The following is a 20331-nucleotide window of genomic DNA, read 5'->3' as shown; positions in this document are numbered from 1 at the left end:
GAGGGTAACAGCATGTGGAAGTGCTTACAAAGTACTCCCTCTTCAATGGCAAAGCTGTGATCTCCTTTCCTCATCAAGTTCGACCGAAGTAAAGTCATTTTCGCTGTAGAACGTTTGGGACGCAATGAAGGCCCAGGATGCGCAGTCCCAGCTCACCTCCTGTAGGCGACACTTGGAGGAAGCCACTTGAAGATGCTGCTTTCAACCCTTCTGCCCCCAGTCAGGCTACGTAAGTAGAAACAGAGTACTCAGTGAGTGGTATTGAGTGACCAGTGATACTCACTGGAACTTAAAACATCATCTTTGATCCAAAAATTTCAAAGGGCTATACAGAAAAGTATCACAAATGTACATAAAAAGAAGCTGAGGCATGAGAAACAATAAGTTATTTCCCTGTGAAGCAGATCAGATGGCGAGGTAAGGAACTTGGATTTCCGCTCCCTTAAACTAGGCAGGACACACTGCTGGACAGTCTGAATGTCTACCTGTATTTATACTGAATTTACACGGATCAAAAAAAGGAATGGAGGATAAATACAAAGTGATCTTTTTGTAAACAAGTCTTAGATTATACCCAATGCAGAATGTTTAATGAAGCAGCTGAGTCACAGCTCTTAAGTCACAAAACAATATTATAACTCAAAGTCAAATATGTATTCATTGGCTAGATATATCCGTCGAAATATAAGAGCAGCCAACGCCAAAGTCAGGATGACAATCAGTACGGCTGACCCGCCATGGTCAGTGTGGTTGTCTCGTGGCCGCTGGCCCTGGATTCCCTCTGGTGAAGCAGACGACCTTCCTTGACTCTGCTGCTGGGCCCGGCGCTGTCGAGGGCTCATGGAGGTATTCTTGGCTGCAGGCTGGGGGGCTTGTTGAAGGCATGCTGCCGGGGGACTCTGGCCTCCCTCCTAGGAAAGTTTAGGAAACTGTGCTTGAAATCGGCAAAGAACATTTGCATGTATACTTGCTCTCTAGTCTTGAAGACTCAGAAGCTCCGAGTACCAAACACAAATAGGGGCAAATCTACCAAGAATTTTCTAAGTGCAGAGGCTGCCAACTCACCCTTCTGAATGAGCCAGCGACACAGCCAGTTCTGAGTTTCCGATATGGAGGAGGAGTGTCCCCGCCACAAGTCAGACAAGGCGAGCGCTCCCCGACACCCTCCAGATGGCTTTCTACTCTCGCCAGGACGCAACCCCAGAAGCACCTGCCAAGCGCGCAGCGCTTCCCTTCTTTCCGGAGATGCAAGGAGGGACGCAGCCTGAGCTCCCGCTCCAGCCTAGAAATCAGCCATTACAACTGGCAAAAAGGGACCTCTCAGTAGTGACGGTTTTCTTCCGATGTTACCTGACAGCACCCATATGCTTCCACCAATATGTTCCACCAAAAAGCAAGAGAGCACAGGAAATCATTCCATACCCTACATCACTCATAACAATGCTGTTGCAAAAACTCAGGTGTGGTTTTCAAGCCACGCTTTCCCTTCCTCACAATTCCTGCCAAGTGCACTGAACACAAATCCAGAAGTATCTTTGACTTTGAAAATGTTATGCTGTCAAGGGTTTCCTGGGTATGGCGGTCTTGGAACACTGGTTGATCCCCACAAGCGCTGGATGACAGTTAGCACTTCTATCACTTCAATGTCAATCAGAGTATAACCACAACGTCATGTCAAGTGATTCGAAATCTTAAATATGGCTTACAGATAAGAAAAAAATGAGCCGGGCTTGGTGGCTCAGCCTGTAATCCCAGCACTTTGGGAGGCTGAGGTGAATGGATTGCCTGAGCCCGCGGGTTCGAGACCCGCCTGGGCAACTTGGTGAGACCTCATCTCTACAATAAATGAAAAAATTAGCTGGGTGTGGCAGCGCGCGCCTGTAGTTCCAGCTCCTTGGAAGGCTGAGGCGGAAGGATCGCTGGAGCCTAGCGGGTCAAGGCTGCGGTGGCTGGGAGCGGCCACTGCTCTCCAGTCTGGGAGACAGAGTGAGACTCCAACTCAAAAAAAAAAAAAATAGAAAAGAAAAAAATGATAATGGCATATTCAAGGAAGCTCTACAGAATATGAATTCCATTTTATTTATATAGACACTTAACCTCTACTAACTTACTGGGTTTTAATTCTTTTACTGAAAGCAACTGTATTATACATTATTGCCAATACATATTGTTTCTAAAAAAGAGAATGCATATTTCATTCAACATAACCTCAAAGTATAAAATGTTTAAAATATTTTATATTAAAGAGCATTTAAATACTTAGGAAAAAAGAATCAAATGATGTAATTCAAATGCTTTTTTTAAAAAAAGGTAAGAGAATGGGCTTTGTGCTGACAATAGCTGTAACTATTAGGGAGGAAACTGCTCATCTAAGTTACCTGTACAAGGATTGCCATTTGACTCTGACATTCATCTCAACATTAAAAGGCTTAAATAATCTGAATTTCTAAAAACTATCCTTTGGGATCATTCAAATGCAGTGACCCATAATACAGAGGTAGAAAGGAACTACTGACGAGTTTAAAATAAAAGTTAGTGCCGATACTGAGTTAGGGTTGCACGAACTCAGACTTCCAAAACTGGCATCCTGGAGCCATTTGCTCCTTAAAGAGATTAGAGCTGCGGCACTGAGTCCACACATCATCACAGGTGTCATGGGTGAGTTACTCAATGCTCACTGAGTTGAATGAGTTAAGAGTTGAACCAGTAACAGAAACATCCCATTAAAAACCTCCCATTCTTTCAACTGCTCAGCCAAGAAGACAAAAGCGCTTAATAAAGCAAAAGTACTCAAAGTTGAAAAGGAAGTAGGTTCTCAAGGAAAATCAAACACATGATGGTGCTGTCAGTCGAGACACTGCCACAAGACACTGACTCAGATGAAAGCTTTTACTTCATACATATTAGTCTGCCTGCAAACCTGACCAAAACAGGGACCCATAGCATTAGCAGGCTGGCTTTGCCACTTAGTAGATGTGTGACCCTAAGTAAGTATTTAACCTAAGATTCAGCTTGCTTATTTGTACAATGAGGATAACATTCAACTGAGCAGTTGTGAGGATTAAATGAGGTAATGCTATAAAGTGCTTAGGACATACAATTGCTTGTTAAATGCTGTTAGCATTAATATTGTTACTATCAATATACCCCTTTGAAGATATCCAGACTTAAATTTTTAAAAAGTCATGACTTTACTTAGGACTTTTGTTAGTATGATTAATAAATTTATAAAAACAATCCCTTAAAACATTGGTTGTAGATGATATTTTAGTACATATACTTAATGAAAATTTGGATAGAGACATAATGCTTCAGATGCCTTTTGGATGGTAGATCACCGACTAAAATCTAGAACCTGGATATTATAAAATTCTAAAATGTTTCCTATTTAAAATAATCATCAGGAGGCCAAGGCTGGAGGATCATTTCAGGCCAGGAGCTCATGACCAGCAAGAACAACATAGCAAGATTTCATCTCTACAAAAACATTTAAAAACCTAGCAGGGTGTGGTGGTGCACACATGTAGTCCTAGCTACTTGAGAATCTGAGGAATTGAGCCCAGGAATTCAAAACTGCAGGAATTCAAAACCAAGATTGTACTGTACTCTATCCTGAGTGACAGAGTAAGACCCTTTCTATTAAGAAAAAAAAAATCAGTCATAGTTAAGTCCCTAGTAATATAAATATATTGATTTTTATATAATAACCTAGAATAACCAGCATCTGTGAAGGAGTTTTGTGTATGCTTTTTAAATATAAAATTGAATGGCTTATTCAGAACTTCAATCCCTGGGAAGAGGAGAAAACCTATCCGATAGACTGGAAGAATATAAAACCACCATCCTTTTTCCTTGTTTTTGAGTCGGAATCTCACTGTCACCCGGGTTGGAGTGCAGTGGTAGGTTCATAGCCAACACAACCTCGACCCTGCTGGACTCAGGCGGTCCTTCTGCTTCAGCTTTCCAAGTAGCTGGAACTACAGGTGCGAGCCACCACGCCCAGCTTATTTTTTTATTTATTGTAGAGACAAGGTCTCACCAAGTTGCCCAGGCTGGTCTCGAGTCCCTGAGCTCAGGCAATCCTCTTGCCTCTACCTCCCAAAGTGCTGGAATTACAGGTGTGAGTTGCTGCACCTAGCTTTTTTTTTTTTTTGAGTCAGGGTCTCATCCTGTCACCCAGACTGGAGGGCAGTGAAACAATCACAGTTCACTGCAGCCTCAAACTCCTGGGCTCAAGCAATCCTCCCTCCTCTGCCTCCCAAGTAGCTGGGACTATAGGTGTGAATCAAGGAGCCCAGCTAATTTTTTTATTTTTGTAGAGACAACATCTTGCTGTGTTGCTCAGACTGGACTTGAACTCCTGGGCTTGAGCAATCCTCTCTCCTCAGCCTCCCAAAGTGCTGGAATTATAAATATGAACCGTAGCACTCAGCTAGTATATTTCCCATTTCCACACAGCTAAACAATCTGTATCAAAAAGCCACAGATTAGCTGGGTGTGGTGGCTCGCACCTGTGGTTCCAGTTACTTGGAAGGCTGAAGCGGAAGGATCACCTAAGCCCAGCAGCTCGGGGCTGTGGTGGCCATGAGCATGTCACTGCACTCCAGCCTGGGTGACAGAGTGAGACTCCAACTCAAAATATATATATAAGTCTATAGTTTAAAAAAAGCAACAGACGGCCTGATGTTATCTGTTGTATTTAGACTTTTGGCAATCTCTCACCCCCCCACACAACAAGGTTTTAAAAACCATAGTTTATCTGGGACTTGATGGAGAACATCTCAGAGGATTTATATTACACTTGCATGTAAAGCAGTCACCCCTAGCCAACACCAGGTTTCAGTTACTTCCATAGTGGTCAAATTACATAATCATATTCTGAGATAGATTATATACAAATGTAATTAAAAGCTTGCAACTGTACCTCATTTATTGCTTGTTGGTACTTTAACCAAATTTTGTCTCAATTAATGACTTACATCTATGAAAAATAATTCCAAGTTCTATATACATTAAAATCAAAGTGAAATAAATACCATGATAATATATACCATTATTGTTTGTACACTCTAATTTACTTAACCATCTTGATTCTTTAACTGTATATTCCTAGTATTTTTTAAAAGTGCCAATCCTAAGTAAGAGTCAATCATTCAAGCAAGAAATATGCATTGATAACCTACTGCAGTCAAGGCACTGAGTCAGGCACTGGGCATACAAGGCAGAAGTCAAAAGAGAGCCCTGACCCTCAAGGAACTTACATTCTGGGAAGTGACATATTTACAAAGTAAATTACAACAGGAATTAGTATAACTGGAATATGTAATCTTTTTTCACCTATTAGGACAGTCTCTCAATATTTATGAAAAAAGATTACCATCCTCTTTTTTATAATAGAATGGTTCTATTTTTTTTTTTTTTTTTTGAGTTGGAGTCTCACTCTGTCACCCAGACTGGAGTGCAGTCAGCCACCACAGCCTCGACCCACCGGGCTCCGGCGATCCTTCTGCCTCAGCCTTCCGCGTAGCTGGAACTACAGGCGTGCGCTACCACACCCGGTTCATTTTGATTTATTGTAGAGATGAGGTCTCGCCAAGTTGCCCAGGCGGATCTTGAACCCGTGGGCTCAGGCAATCCACTCACCTCAGCCTCCCCAAGGCGCGGGATTACAGGCTGAGCCACCGAGCCCGGCTAGTTCTATTTTTAAAAAAAAAACCATGTATAAAATTTAAAAAATCAGAATGCTAAAAATGAAAAGCAATTGAAAAGTTTTTTTTTTTAATATTTCAGACTAAAACATACTGACTTAAAATTAATTCATTAGGCCAGGCACAGTGGCTCAAGCCTCTAATCCCAGCACTTTGGGAGGCCAAGGTAAGAAGATTACCTGAGTTCAGGGGTTCAAGACCAGCCGGGGCAACTTGGTGAGACCTCCTCTCTTCTATAAATCAAAAAATAGCCAAGCGTAGTAGTGCATGCCTGTAGTTCCAGCTACTTGGAGGCTGAGGCGGAAGAATCGCCTGAGCCCAACTTGAGGCTGCGGTGGCTGTAAGCGTGTCACTGCACTCCAGCCTGGGCAACACAGTGAAACTCCAACTCAAAAAACATTAAACCAATTCATAATATTTCTCTGCAACTCATATAATTGCACCAGGCTGACATAGGAATGATTTAAACTCATTCTCACACACTTTTTCCCAGATACCCTCGTCAGCCTCCCAGGGTTCTACCTCTCCCTGTTCTCCTTCGACCCACCTCTCTGCCCAGCTTACTCTCTGAACAGGAGAGACCCACTCAAGACCATGCAGTCCCACTTCACAGTAAGTTACTCCTGGGTAAAGGGCAAATCAGTGCTTGTTCAGCTTCTATTCCAAGTTTCCTCAACCTTTTAAAGTCCTCTATACACTAGCATAACAAAAAAAAGGGAGAACTTCCCAAACAATCTGTTACCAAAAAGATCTCAAAAGACAACTCATCCTTTATATCTAGAAAGGAAACTCATTATTTCCCCCCATAATCCTAATTATTTAGTGCCAATCCTGTCATACTTTTAAAATCAACCTCTTTGATCACCTAGGCCCACCAATTTATTATTTTTTAGAGTTGGAGTCTCACTCTGTCACCTGATTTATTGTAGAGACGAGGTCTTGTTATGTTGTCCAGGCTGGTCTCAAACTCCTGGGCTCAGGCAATCCTCTCGCCGCAGCCTCCCAAAGTGCTGGGATTACAGGAATGAGCCACTGTGCCCGGTCTGATTTTTTAGACAATAGGCCAGGGCACAACTAACAACTGTATCCACAGCATTCATAATTTTATTCAACAATTATTTATTGAACACTTACTGTGTACAAGGTAGCATTGTCCAGTAGAACTTTGTGATGATAGTGAGGTTGTGTCTACACTATCCAATATGGTACCACTAGTCCGATGCAGCTATGGAGCTACAGTTAGTGTGACTGAGGAACAGAATTTTATATTTTATTTAGTTTTCATTAATTTACATTTAAGTGTAGATAACTGCACGTGGCTAGTGGTTACTGTATTGGACAGAGCGAATCAAAGGCAAATTTTTGGCTCCGGGTCTTTATTCAGTCACTGCCTTAACACAGCTAATGAACCTGGCAAGAGTCGTGTCTACTTAGAATGGCTAACACATGTGTGTCTTGTTTTGTTCAGAGTCTAGCGCTGTATTGAAACTATCTATCTGTTCAGAGAAATCAGGGACGTCTGGAGGAACAATAAGACTTAAGAATTATTTAAGCCGGGCACAAGGACTCACACCTATGATCCCAGCACTTTGGGAGGTGGAGGCGAGAAGACTGCCGGGGTCCCGGAGCTTGAGACCCCCCTGGGCAACATGGCAAGACCTCGGGTCTACATAAATCGAAAGCTTAGCCGGGCATAGTGATGCACGCCGACAGTCCCAGCAACTCGGAAGGCTGAGGCGGAAGGATCACCTCAGCCCAGCAGGTCGAGGCTGTGGTAACCATGAGCATGCCACTGCACTCCAGCCTCAGTGACACAGTGAGACTCAAAGAAAAGAATTATCTGTCCAATCCCATTGAACAAAAAAGAAAACCAAGGCCCAGAAAGTATGAACAACTTGCTCAACATAATATAATCCATTAGAGGGGCACTGGGTTAGAATCCAACTGTTAGGAGAACCACATTTCTCAGGCATCTGATTGAGGAATCTTCTTCTCCTATGTCAAATGATAATGATACCGACATACATATATATTAAAAGACAAGAGCCATACCGATGTACTGGCCGTAGCACCCTGGAATGTTGTAGGTATATCATCTTGTAAATCATTCAGTGAAAAAGAGTGGCTTAAGTCTGACTCAGCAATAGTTTTTCCAGATGAATTAACTTCTGCCTATAAACACGACATACAGAGCAGTGTTAAAATGGGAAATATACAGGACAACCACGGCCCACTCAGTTCCCTCTCTTGAATGTATTTTAATCATTAGTCACTTAAGCAGTGAGCACTCACGTGTGCAACACCCTGTACTAGGTATCATAGAAGAGATATGGACAATTCCTGATCTCCAGAAGCTGCTAGTCAGGGCACAGTGGCTCACGCCTGTAATCCCAGCACTTTGAGAGGCCGAAGCAGGAGGATTGCTTGAGACCAGAAGTTGGAGACCAGCCTGGGCAACATAACAAGATCCCATCCTTACAAAAAAAACAAACTAGTCAGGTATGGTGGTGCACACCTATAGTCCTAGCTATTCGGGAAGCTAAGATGGGAGGATCACTTGAGCCCAGGAGAGTTCAAGGCTGCAGTGAGTTATGATCATCCCACTGCACTTCACTGAGTGACAGACAAAACTTCCTCTCTCAAAAAAACAGCAAATTTTTTTTAAAGCTACTACTTGGTGAAGAACAAAATTAACACTCACAATTCACAATCCACAATTCTAAAAAGCTCTCAAACTAAAGTTGTGGCCGGGTGTGGTGGCTCACGTCGATAATCCCAGCACTCTGGGAGGACAAGATGAGAGGACTGTCTGAGCCCACGGCTTTAAGACCAGCTTGGGCAACTTGGCAAGCCCTCTTCTCTACAATAAATCAAAAAACTACCTGGGCGTGGTGGCACGTGCTTGCAGTTCCAGTTACTCGGCAGGCTGAGGCAGAAGGATCGCCTGAGCCCAGCAAGTCAAGGTTGCGGTGGCCGTGAACATGTACTGTACTCCAGTCTGGGCAACAGAGTGAGACTCTAACTCAAAAAAACTAAAGTTGTGTTGGTAACTTCTAGGCAAAGCCTGCCATGAGCTGATGTGAGGCTGTTGATAGTCTTTATCCCACATTAGTGTAAATATTCTAAGGTCTGCCGAGGAAATATTAATGGATTTGATACGAGGAGCTGCCCAGATCCCACTGCAAGTTAGTTAACATCTGGCATTTGTTAGATGTTTTCTAAAATCTGAACGATTCTGGTGTACAAAACACACTGGTCTTAAGACTTCAGAAGCAATTTAAGGAATCCTCAGAGGGGTTGGGTTCCTCCTCCTCCAGGTACTATAATAAAACAGAAGGGAAAAACTCCAAGAACTGCCCCGGGAAAGGCAGAAGTGGAGATGGAGGAGGAGGCTCGCTGCTTAATGCAGGCTGATATTTCTTTTTGTAAAGCTAATTAAATTCCAGAAGTATTAAATACTTAATACTTTAAGTTATTAAGTATTTAATACTCCAAATGCCAAAATACTATATAATCCTATGTTCCAGTAAAATGTACGCAGAAAAAAGGGATACAGGGAGATATGCCAAAAGATGAACAGGAGTCATTCTTGGAGGATGGGCTTGTGGACAACTGCCATCTTCTTCTCATTGCTTATCTGGCATCTTCTATAATAATAACTAGAGTATATTAAGCACCAGGGACAGTTCTAAATGCAACACAGGCATTATATGTATACATTATATGTAACTCAATCCTCACAGCAATCCTATGTTATAGGTACCATTATTATTTACAGATGAGAAAAAGACACAGAGTGGTTAATTAAAATGTCTGACATCATGCCGCTACTAAGCAACAAAGTTGGGATTTGAACCCCGGCGTTGTATATCAGAGTCCAAGCTTTAACCATTCACTATAACATTATGCCTTTGTGGATGTGAATTATGAGTTTTGTACCAAAAAAAAATTGTAAAACTTTATTACAATAGAACTATATTGCTTTCCTTCCTATCCAGAATGCAGTAGTAAACAAAAGGACTACAAAATTAGAATTAAGAATTTACAGCACCTTAAAACTGATTTGTCTAGCCAGTTCCTTGGCTTCCTGGTCAGCCGGACTGGAACCACTTCCAGATTTTAAAGGCAATAGGACATCCTTCATGGCAGAGCCACATCCTTCACAGCAGAAATCTTGTGATCTGGTAGGAAACAATGTTTGAATGTTGGTAAATCAAATAGCTGAGACACTCAAATGCTGAACCATTAAACTGAAAAGAAAAGTGGCTGGGCGCAGTGGTTCATGACTATAATCCCAGTATTTTGGGAGACCTAGGTGAGAGGATTTCCTGAGTTCACAGGTTCAAGACCAGCCTGGGCAACTTGGAGAGACCTCGTCTCTACAGTAAGTCAAAAAACTAGCCAGGTGTGGTTGCTCATGCCTGTAGTTCCAGCTACTTTAGCTGAGGTGGAAGGATCATCTGAGCCCAGCAGGTTCAGGCTGTGGTAGCCATCAGCATGCCATTGCACTCCCGCCTGGGCGACAGGGTGAGACTCCAACTCAAAAAAACGAGGAAAAATTTTTTAAAGTTGCTGAGGAGACCAGGCAGTCTACCAATCTTCCAGATGCTAAAATCTAACTATCTGATCTAACAAACATCTGTGGAGGGCCTGCTCCGGGTTGTGCTAGGGTAAAAATGCTATAATTTAATCAACATATGTCAGAAAGATGGGAGGCAGCAGACTCTAGTATTGGAAAATGATCAAAATCGAGAATTAGATCTCAGCACTACTCAGAGAGAATGCTCTGAACTGAATGACTACTTTGGTTACATAGACAAAAATGCACCTGAAGAAAGAGAAGGCAATAGCCCTGGGCACTTGCACATTGATTTAAAAAACATCCCTAGCCAGGCTCGGTAGCTCAGCCTGTAATCCCGCGCCTTTGGGAGGCTGAGATGAGTGGATTGCCTGAGCCCGCGGGTTCGAGACCCGCCTGGGCAACTTGGCAAGACCTCATCTCTACAATAAATCAAAAACTAGCCGGGAGTGGTAGCACCTGCCAAGTTGCCCAGGCGGGTCTGTAGTTCCAGCTACTTGGAAGGCTGAGGTGGAGGGATCGCCGAAGCCCAGCAGGTAGAGGCTGCGGTGGCCGGGAGCAGCCACTGCAATCCAGTCTGGGCGACAAAGTGAGACTCCAACTCAAAAAAAACAAAAACAAAAAAAATCCCTGTCTTATCCCAGATCGTTTATTCAACACTTGCTATGAGTGAGATACTGAAGACACAAAGATGGATAAGGTGGATCTCCTCCCTACCTTGAGGAGTTTCTAATCTTTTGGAAAGCTCACATAAATAATTACTCTGCCCCTTTCCATTTGTAATACCATCTGAGTGGACCCAATGACCTATATGCTTTCCGGGAGAATGTATCTCCCACTGTATTCAATTAAATCTTAGTAGAATATTATAAATTTTTTTTGAGTTGGAGTCTCACTCTGTTGCCCAGGCTGAAGTACAGTGACACACTCACGGCCACTACAGCCTCGACCTGCTGGACTCAGGTGATCCTTCTGCCTCAGCCTTCCACAGTGGCTAGAACTACAGGCGTGTGCCACCACACTCAGCTAATTTTTTTATTTATTGTAGAGATGAGGTCTCAACATTGCTCAGGCTGGTTTTGAACCCCTGGGCTCAGGCGATCCTCTCGCCTCGACCTCCCAAAGTGCTGGGGCTACAGGCTTCAGCCACCACGCCCAGGCTTATCAACTATTTTTAAGACTAGATAGCATGCAATCAATTATTTAGATTCTAGTCACCCTGAGGAAATTACAGTAGTACAACTGATCTTCTAAAATAGCAAAACTAAGATAAGATCCTGTAGCCACAGAAACCCAGAAGGTAAGTCACACAGGAAGAAACAGCACCTGCCTGTCTCCTCACTACCCAGAGCCAGATTCAGACCTCAGCAGAGAATGACATGCAGAACTCACTTTTTGGCGAGCGCTCTTCTCTCCTCAGGTGTGTAATCTAGAGAGCCTATGGCCCCCTCTCCTTTGGTTGGCATAAACCCAATGATGGCTAATAAAGCTGTCCTTACTGAAATAAAAAAGGAAACATCAATCTAAGCTGCTTTGAAAAAGCAACTGGGTTTACTCTGGAAAGAGAAAAAAGAGGGTATTATACTTCATGACTATGAGTTTACTAAGGTTATAAGAGATTTACATTGACTATAAATTAATACTCACTACTCCATGAAGGCTGCCAAGTTTCAGGATGATGTCCTGAGATGCTCAAACAGATTTTCTTGCCTACTTCAAATCGTCCATTGGCCTGAGGAATAAATAATGCATTTAAAAAGTTATAAGCCGGGCTCAGTGGCTCAGCCTGTAATCCCGCGCCTTTGGGAGGCTGAGGTGAGTGGATTGCCTAAGCCGGCGGGTTCGAGACCCACCTGGGCAACTTGGCGAGATCTCATCTCTACAATAAATCAAAAAATCAGCCAGGCGTGGTAGCGCGTGCCTGTAGTTCTGGCTACTCGGAAGGCTGAGGTAGAAGAATCGCCGGAGCCCAGCAGGTCAAGGCTGCGGTGGCCGTGAGCGGCCACTGCACTCCAATCTGGGCGACAGAGTGAGACCCCAACTCAAAAAATAAATAAATAAATAAAAATAAATGTGTGGTCAATATTTTACGCTCAGTAAAATAATTATTTACATATAAATAATAATTTAAAAGATTATCTTAAAAATAATTTTCAAAGATTGTAACCTCTAAGGGGACACAGATTTTTGTCTTTTTAAGACACTCCAAATATTTGTTGAATAACAAAAGCTGTTTTTAGAAGGTGTTATATAGCTCCTTTTGAAAAGTTCTGAGTTACACAACTGAAATCTAAATAATTAACATATACAGATTGAATGATGTTGTATCATATGTCTAGTATGAAGCTATGCTGGGTTAAGAAGACAAGCAGCCGGATTCGTGACCCGCCTGGGCAGCGAGATCTCATCTCTACAATAAATCAAAAAATCACCCGGGCATGGTAGCTCATGCCTGTAATTCCGGCTACTTGGAAGGCTAAGGTGGAAGGATAGCCGGAGTCCAGCAGGTCGAGGCTGCAGTGGCCAGGAGCAGCCACTGCACTCCAGTCTGGGGGACAGAGTGAGACTCCAACTCAAAAAAAAAAAAAAAAAAAAAGAAGACAAGCAGCCCAGCACTTTGGGAGGCCGAGGTGAGAGGATTGCCTGAGCCCATGGGTTCAAGACCAGCCTGGGCAACTTGGCAAGATTTCATCTCTACAATAAATTTTTAAAAATTAGCCGGGCTTGGTGGCTCAGCCTGTAATCCCATGCTTTGGGAGGCTGAGATGAGTGGATTGTCTGAACTTGTGGGTTCAAGACCCACCTGGGCAACTTGGCGAGACCTCATCTCTACAATAAATCAAAAATTACCCGGGCGTGGTAGCGCACGTCTGTAGTTCCAGCTACTTGGAAGGCTGAGGAGGAAGGATCACCAGAGCCCGGCAGGGCGAGGCTGCGGTGGCCGGGAGCGGCCACTGTACTCCAGTCTGGGTGACAGAATGAGACTCCAACTCAAAAAATAATAATAATAAAAATAAAAATAAATTAGCCGGGTGTGGTGGCGTGTGCCTGTAGTTCCAGCTACTTGGAAGGCTGAGGCAGAAGGATCGCCTGAGCCCAGCAGGTTGAAGTTGCAGTGGCTGGGAGCATGCCACTACCCTCCAGCCTGAGTGACAGAGTGAGACTCCAACTTAAAAAAAAAAAGAAAACGTGCAGAAGACTAGGGTGAAATCCAGGACTCAGTATCACCTAACTAGATGTCAGCGAGGAAGGGCATGGAGGGGAAAAGCTTTGTGGGAGGAGTGATCTTCTGAGGAATGATGCTATTTAATAGGAAGGAAAACTGAAGAGGAGGACCAGAAAAAATGATTTCAATTCTAGACATGGATATGATGTCTTGGTAGGAAAGACAGGGTCTTGCTATGTTGCCCCGGCCGAACTCAAGTAATCCTCCTACCTCAGCTTCCCAAATACCTGGAACTACAGGCACACGCCACTGTACCTGGCTGGTGCAAAAGCTATTGATGATGACCAAAAGGCAGGTGGAAAGGTGGGTAGTTGATGTCAGAAGAAGACATATATACTGTCCCCTCTCTTCACAGAGGTGATAACTAAAGCCATTTCACAGAAATAAGAGAAAACAGCTGAAGTCTGAACTTGTAGAATATCGATATTTAGGGGTAGGGTAGGAAGAAGAGGCATGAAGTTAGAATTAAGCTCCACAGATGTTGGTTGTTTCTCTGCTGTACCCACAGGACCCGGTACATGACATATGTCTAATAAATGCTGGTTTAATAAAAGCTGGAGAGGAAGTGAAACAGAAAGAGTGTGGTACTGATATCAGTACTAGATGTGACTAAGATGGAACAGGACGAAGACTGGGAGACAGCAGTGAGACCTCTCAAGTGGCATCTGAGACCAGCGTAACAAGCAACTTTCAGCAGAGTGCCGAGTGCAGAAGGCAGATGCTGTGGGCTGAACTGGAGGAAGGAGTCTTGGAGGTTCTCAGGGAGAAACACGGAAACAGCTTATGGTGGGACAGAGAGGTTCTATGTTTGTTTTTGCTTTTTTCAAGGTTAAGGGAAAATTAAAATACAAACATATTTTTTGTCAGGCGTGGTGGCTCAAGCCTGTAATCCTAGCACTTTGGGAAGCAGAGAGGACTGTCTGAGCTCAGGGGTTTGAGACCAGCCTCAGCAACATGGCGAGACCTCGTCTCTACAATAAATTTTTTTAAAAAAGGCGTGGTGGTACTGCCTGTGTTTCCAGCTACTTGGAAGGCAGAGATGGAAGGATCACCTGAGCCCAATAGGTCAAGGCTGCGGTGGCCATGAGCGTGCCACTGCACTCCAATCTGGGCAACAGAGCCAGACTCCGACACATACACACACCAAAAAAACTTACATATTTTTTTTTAATGAAGAAAAGCTTAACAATTAAGAGAGGAATTAGACCAAGAGTTTTCCTTCACATGAAGATAAAATATATAAGAATGGAGAGAAATTCTGAGATAAAATAGTAATAATACAGCTAACATTTATTAAAGACCGTGTCAGGTCCTATTCTAAGAGCTATGCACTGAGACATGACTGTTTTTTTTTTTTTGCGTTCCAGTCTCACTCTGTCGTCCAGGCTGGAGTGCAGTGGCACGCTCACGGTCACTGCAGCCTCGACCTGCTGGACTCAGGAGATTCTTCCACTTTAGCCTTCCAAGTAGCTAGAACTGCAGGAACACGCTACCATGCTCAGCTTATTATTACTTTTATTTATCGTAGAGACGAGATCTCACCAAGTTGCCCAGGAGGGTCTCGAACCCCTGAGCTCAGGCAATCCTCTCGCCTTGGCTTCCCAGAGTGCAGGGATCACAGCCTTGAGCCACCACACCCGGCCTCATTTGATCCCACATCAACTCAGCAAGGTGGGGGCCGCCATCCCCCCTGCAAGGATGAGGAACTGAGGAGACAAGCGTAAGAAAGGAGGGCAGTGGCAGGAGGTGATTGACCCCAAGGTGCAGGAACACCTGCTACCCTTCACTGAGCACTTGCCAAGGGCCACACTTGTGTGCCCAGCACCGCATACATTAATTCACGGAATCCTGACAACCATCAATGACAGGTATGCACTCAGTCGTCTCCTTAGCTCTTCTCAGATGCATCAACTGCCTAGGAATTATTTTGGAGGACGGAAAATTTCACCTTTTTCTTAACGAAAACGAATTATGCTTTCATATTTTGTGGCTACCAGGAAGAGTTAAACTACAAGCATTCCAAAAAGCCAGAATTCTTACCGTAAGGAGAATGATGCTTGGTGGTTTCATGGGATACTCTGGTGGGAGAACTATCCGTCCATGATAAACTCCTCCATCAAAATCAGAATCTGGAGGCCCTCTAACTGTGAAGTGCCATTCAAACAGGTTATCCTGGACAAAAACAAGAACCCACAGGGAATCAATAACATTACAAAGTGTGATCATTTTTTTATTATCTGGATATTAGAAATATTACCAAGTAAGAAAAATTAAATGTTTTATATTATTGCTAGGATAGTTTCTAATGTATAAGATGTCTCAAGAATATGTGATAAATAAAAGCTGTTTAATCTAGGTTGCGTATTTCAAAAGAGCTAAAATGTTTTTGAAATATACACATTAAAATTTTCTGAGTATTGGATGGGTGCGGTGGCTCACACCTGTAATCCTAGCACTTTGGGAGGTAGAGGCTGGAGGATTGCTTGAGGCCAGGAGTTTGAGACCAGCCTGGGCAACATAGCGAGAGCCTTCATCTATTAAAAAAAAAAAAAAAAAAGCCAGGCGCAGAGGCACATGCCTGTAATCCCAGCACCGTGGGACGCCAAGGCGAGAGGACTGCCTAAGCCCAGGAGTTTGAGACCAGCCTGGGCAACACGGCAAGACCTCATGTCTAAAACAAATCAGAAAAATCAGCCGGGTATGGCGGCACACACCTGTAATCCCAGCTGCTTGAAAGGCTGAAACGGAAGGATCGCCTGAGCCCAGCAGGTCACGACTGCAGTAGCTGTGAATGTGCCACTACACTCCAGCCTGAGCAACAGAGTGACTCTGACTCAAACAAAGCTGAGTGTTATGGATTAATAAATGAAGTTTTAAATTGGAGACTGACCCTTGAAAGAATGCCAGTTAGCAATAATTATCACATAATCAAATTACTATAAATTTGTTATGTTAACACATCTTTAAAAAGTGATCCCTTATAGATGCCTAAGAGTTTATTTATAAATGGGCAGTAACACCACTACATTTCCTGTCACCTTACAGTTACCAGGTACTTTTAAGTTTGCAAAATACTTGCAACATACATTATTACCTTTTTATTCTCACTATTACCATGAAAACTGATTGAATACATTTAAACATCCTCCTTTACAGATGAGCAGATTGAGAGAGGTAGAGATGTTTGTCGAGAAGCCAGGGGGTAGGGGGTGGGACGGACAAAGACCTCACAATGGGCTGGGCCTTCCAAACTGCCAGGAGTCTGGCTTCCTGTCACCTTCCCTCCCCAGATCAAGACCTGACATCGACTTAGCATGAGACCACTTTCAGAGACCAGAAACCTCCTGCTTCCTAGTTGTCTGATTCAGAATGCAATAGTCATGAAATACGGAGAACAAAATATATCAATAAATGACATCAAGCACATCTGTAATGACTCAAAGCAATGAAAAGCAATTTTAAAGAGTTTGTTTTAAATATTAACATAAAGTCCACACGAAGAATATGGAGACAGACACTAACCTCTAATGGCTGCGCATGGTAATGATCTGTAGGATCTTTCAATTCCGCTGCTTCTTTCATCAAACGTTTAACAGCTAAAATAAAATCCATAAAACAAACATGATAAATATACTTTTCTGCAGCCATCAGTACAGACTTACAAGCCTCATGAAAAAACTCCTACATCAATGAAAAGTGTGTAGGGGACAAATTCAACTTAGCACATAGTAAAGGTTTAGTTATAAGATCCTGGTAATAAACGAGGCAGAGGGGAAATAGTTGCTAGGTCAGAGTTCTGAGGAGTTATATGTTAAATTAAATATGCAGAGAGGAGCTATTTTTAATAAGTACTTATATATACTTCCTGTGTGGTAGGACTTACTGAAGTGCTTTACCAACGTGAACTCATTGAATGCTCAGTACAACACTACTAGGTAAGTATTAATTTTATCCCCATTTTCCAGATGAAGAAGCTGAGACCCGGAGCGATTATATAACTTGCTCAAGGTCACACAACTAGTAAACGACAGAGCTGAGATTTCAAGACAGGTAATCTGACTCTCCCTTACTAAAATGTCTACATTAACAGAAATGCAGCCAGGTATGGTGTGCTGGCTCACGCCTATAATCCCAGCCTGTGCAACATAGAAAGACCGCATCTCTACAAAAAAGAAAAAAAGCCAGGCATGCTGGCGTGCACCCACAGTCCCAGCTATTCAGGAGGCTAAAGCAGGAGAAGCGCTCGAGACCCAGCGGTCAAGGCTGCAGTGAGCTACGATGGGGCGGCGGCACTCTAGCCCTCCGGATCTCATGCTCGGTGAACAGTCAAGCCCTGGGACTCAGCCTCCTGGGACTTTCCACCCGCCATCTTGCACTCACTTCACGGGACTGTCCCCTGCGTCCACTGACTCTCCGCAGTCCTAGTTAAATTTCTTTTGAAATGATTCTTCAGCGTGATTAAAAGTCCAGTCCACTGACCCCACAACTTCTTCGCCACACCTGGACCCAGAAGCACTTTCCTCTTCCTCCACACCCTTAGCTCTGAGGAGTCCCTCTTTTGTGCTCCCCTAATAAAACCCTCTGGCTGACCCAACCCAACCATCTTCTCCTTTGGTGTCTATATTCAAACAGCTGAGCGTTACTGAAAGGAGAAAAAAGTCACAGAACCTGGCACAGTGATGCCATTATAGTCACTACCAACAACGCCCACGGGGCACGAAGCCGCCTAGTACTCCCACCTTTACCTAGCAAGCCCACCAGCTAAGGGCACAGCCTTCTATCTCCACGACACGACTGGCAGCAGGAGAGCACTCAGAGCCTAGCACCGTCTGTATCCCCATCTGCATCTGTACCCGTTTCCTTCCCCAGGGGCTCTCAAAATTCAGTCCTGTGACCTGTGCTCGGGACCCCACGCCTCTCACCTCAGACTTTAGGTGCTAAATGGTGTCAGGACACTGGAGTGGGATGGCCAAGCCAGGGAAAAGGCTTCCCAGGGCTCTGCTTCAAGCCACTGATGCAGCTCAGTACGTGCTCTAAAACAGGTACTCGCCTAATGTTGGAAGGACCAGGCGGGCAGCTAACTTTAGAGCAGACAAGAAAAAAGGGAGCAGGTACGGGCACGTGAAAGGAAAGACAGCAGGGATTACCCAGGTGGGTATGAACGGGTAGAGGGGATCATAAAAGCAAAACTACAGAGGTGCAGGCTGGAGCGTTATAGAGATGGAGAGGAGCTGAGAAGCAACTGCTGCCCAAACACAACCAGGTAAGTATAGTAGGTTCCAGAACTTCTGCATAACAGTTCACTTGAATCAAGTGTTCAAGGCTTAAAATAAAGTCCTCAGGTCACCATCCTACTGAACAATTAGTAATATGCTTTTCCATGTCCTATGCTGAACTAAGCCCTCCCTTGGTCATCTACTATGTATTGAGGTCTACTAGGGGCCAGATGCTAGTTTTGGTCATCAAGGAGCTTATGGTAGGTGGAGGGGCGGTCAGCACACAACATGACAAACGCGGTAGTAGAAACACGCACACACTGAGACACCCGAGTTCCAGACACTTGAACACGCTCCACCTTCTCCCCGCTCCAGGCCTTCCCACAGCGCTGCCTCGGCCTGCAAGACGGCTCTGCCCGTCTCCAGCTCCTCACCTAGACTGGCTCCCACTAGGCCTCCAAGGTCTCCCTGACACCTGCCACTGTCCTCCCACAGAGGAATGACCAGAGATCGCCATGGGGCAGATACAAATCGCTAAGGAATTCTGGGAAGGGGCGGAGACCAGGCATGCTCTCCAGTTATTCTGGTCTCACTTGTAATTATTCGGTTAACCTCTGTCTTTCCTGCCAGACACCAGTAAGGGTGGTGTATATCTACGCGGCTGCAGTCTCCTCCTGGCTTGGTGCCTGGTTAAGTGTTCAAATATTAGCTGAGCAGAATCGCACTGTCTTCTCCCAATGTATCTCTTTCTGAGAATCTGATTAAAGTTTTCAAGCTGACTTGAAAATAAGACAAAATCCCTCATTAGAGACTGGCTTAATGAGAACCTCAATATGTAAAACAAACAACAGAGCCGTTTTGGCTGAAGAGACCAGCACGGAAGGGCCTGCAGGCAACTTACTCCCCCTTCCATCTATTTTATTCTGGAAGGGGCTCATGGAACAAGGACAGAAAAGCCCTGGCTTAAAGCCACCTAAAAAATCCCTCCTCCCACAAACACAGGAAGAAATGCTCAGCCTCATTAACCATCAGAGAAACGCAAATCACAACAACAACGAGATGCCACCGAACATGGGTCAGGAGGTCGGCACCAACAAGTCCAGAAACAACAGGTGCTGGTGCAGCCATGAAGAAAAGGAACGCTCCTACACTACTGGGGGGAAATGTAAGCTGGCCTAACTTTTGTGGAAAGCAGTGTGACGACTTCTTAACTGAACACTGAGCTTCTTATGATCCCGCAATCCCTCTTCTGGGAATACACCCAGAGGAACATGAATCACTCTACAAAAAAGATACCTGCAGACGCATGTTTACTGTACTTTTCACAATAGTAAAAACATAGAACCAACCCAGATGCCCACAGAAAGTGAACTGGATAAAGCAAATGTGGCATAGATACATGATGGAGTATTATGCAGCCATGAAAAAGGACAAGATCATGGCCTTTGCAATGGAGTGGACGGCCAGCTGAAGACCGTCATACTAAGTGAACTATCACAGAAACAAAAACCTGAACACCGCACATTCCCACGCATACGAGGGCCCTGGACACAGTTGTATGAGCACAAGGATGGGGACAGCAGAAGCTGGACACGGCTGGGG

General features: G+C 44.1%; 1 protein-coding gene across 1 annotated transcript; it reads right to left on the bottom strand.

Annotated features, from left to right (window-relative positions):
• Window positions 1-283: 283 nt before the first annotated feature.
• Window positions 284-17119, bottom strand: UBE2J1 (ubiquitin conjugating enzyme E2 J1). The gene is made up of 7 exons (XM_008051327.1): window positions 17036-17119; window positions 15554-15685; window positions 11935-12019; window positions 11680-11785; window positions 9760-9889; window positions 7761-7880; window positions 284-911 (listed from the first exon to the last, which is right to left on the bottom strand). The coding sequence occupies exons 1-7, from the start codon at window positions 17093-17095 to the stop codon at window positions 633-635; spliced, it is 912 nt and encodes a 303-aa protein (XP_008049518.1). The 5' UTR covers window positions 17096-17119; the 3' UTR covers window positions 284-632.
• Window positions 17120-20331: the final 3212 nt, after the last annotated feature.

Source organism: Carlito syrichta, unplaced genomic scaffold, assembly GCF_000164805.1.
Source record: "Carlito syrichta isolate Samal-C Ts95f unplaced genomic scaffold, Tarsius_syrichta-2.0.1 Scaffold169693, whole genome shotgun sequence".
Classification (NCBI taxonomy): domain Eukaryota; kingdom Metazoa; phylum Chordata; class Mammalia; order Primates; family Tarsiidae; genus Carlito; species Carlito syrichta.
The sequence above is the reverse complement of the archived record's forward strand: the minus strand, read 5'-3'. Positions and strand labels throughout refer to the sequence as shown.

Bases quoted from the DNA above. Each gene is read 5' to 3' on its own strand.
- UBE2J1 (XM_008051327.1), bottom strand. From the start codon at position 17,095: ATGAAAGAAGCAGCGGAATTGAAAGATCCTACAGATCATTACCATGCG. The intron at 12,020-15,553 runs GTAAGAATTCTG...TTTATTCCTCAG, and splicing joins CAAGCATCATTCTCCTTACG to GCCAATGGACGATTTGAAGT. The intron at 11,786-11,934 runs GTGAGTATTAAT...TTTTTATTTCAG, and splicing joins TTGGCAGCCTTCATGGAGTA to TAAGGACAGCTTTATTAGCC.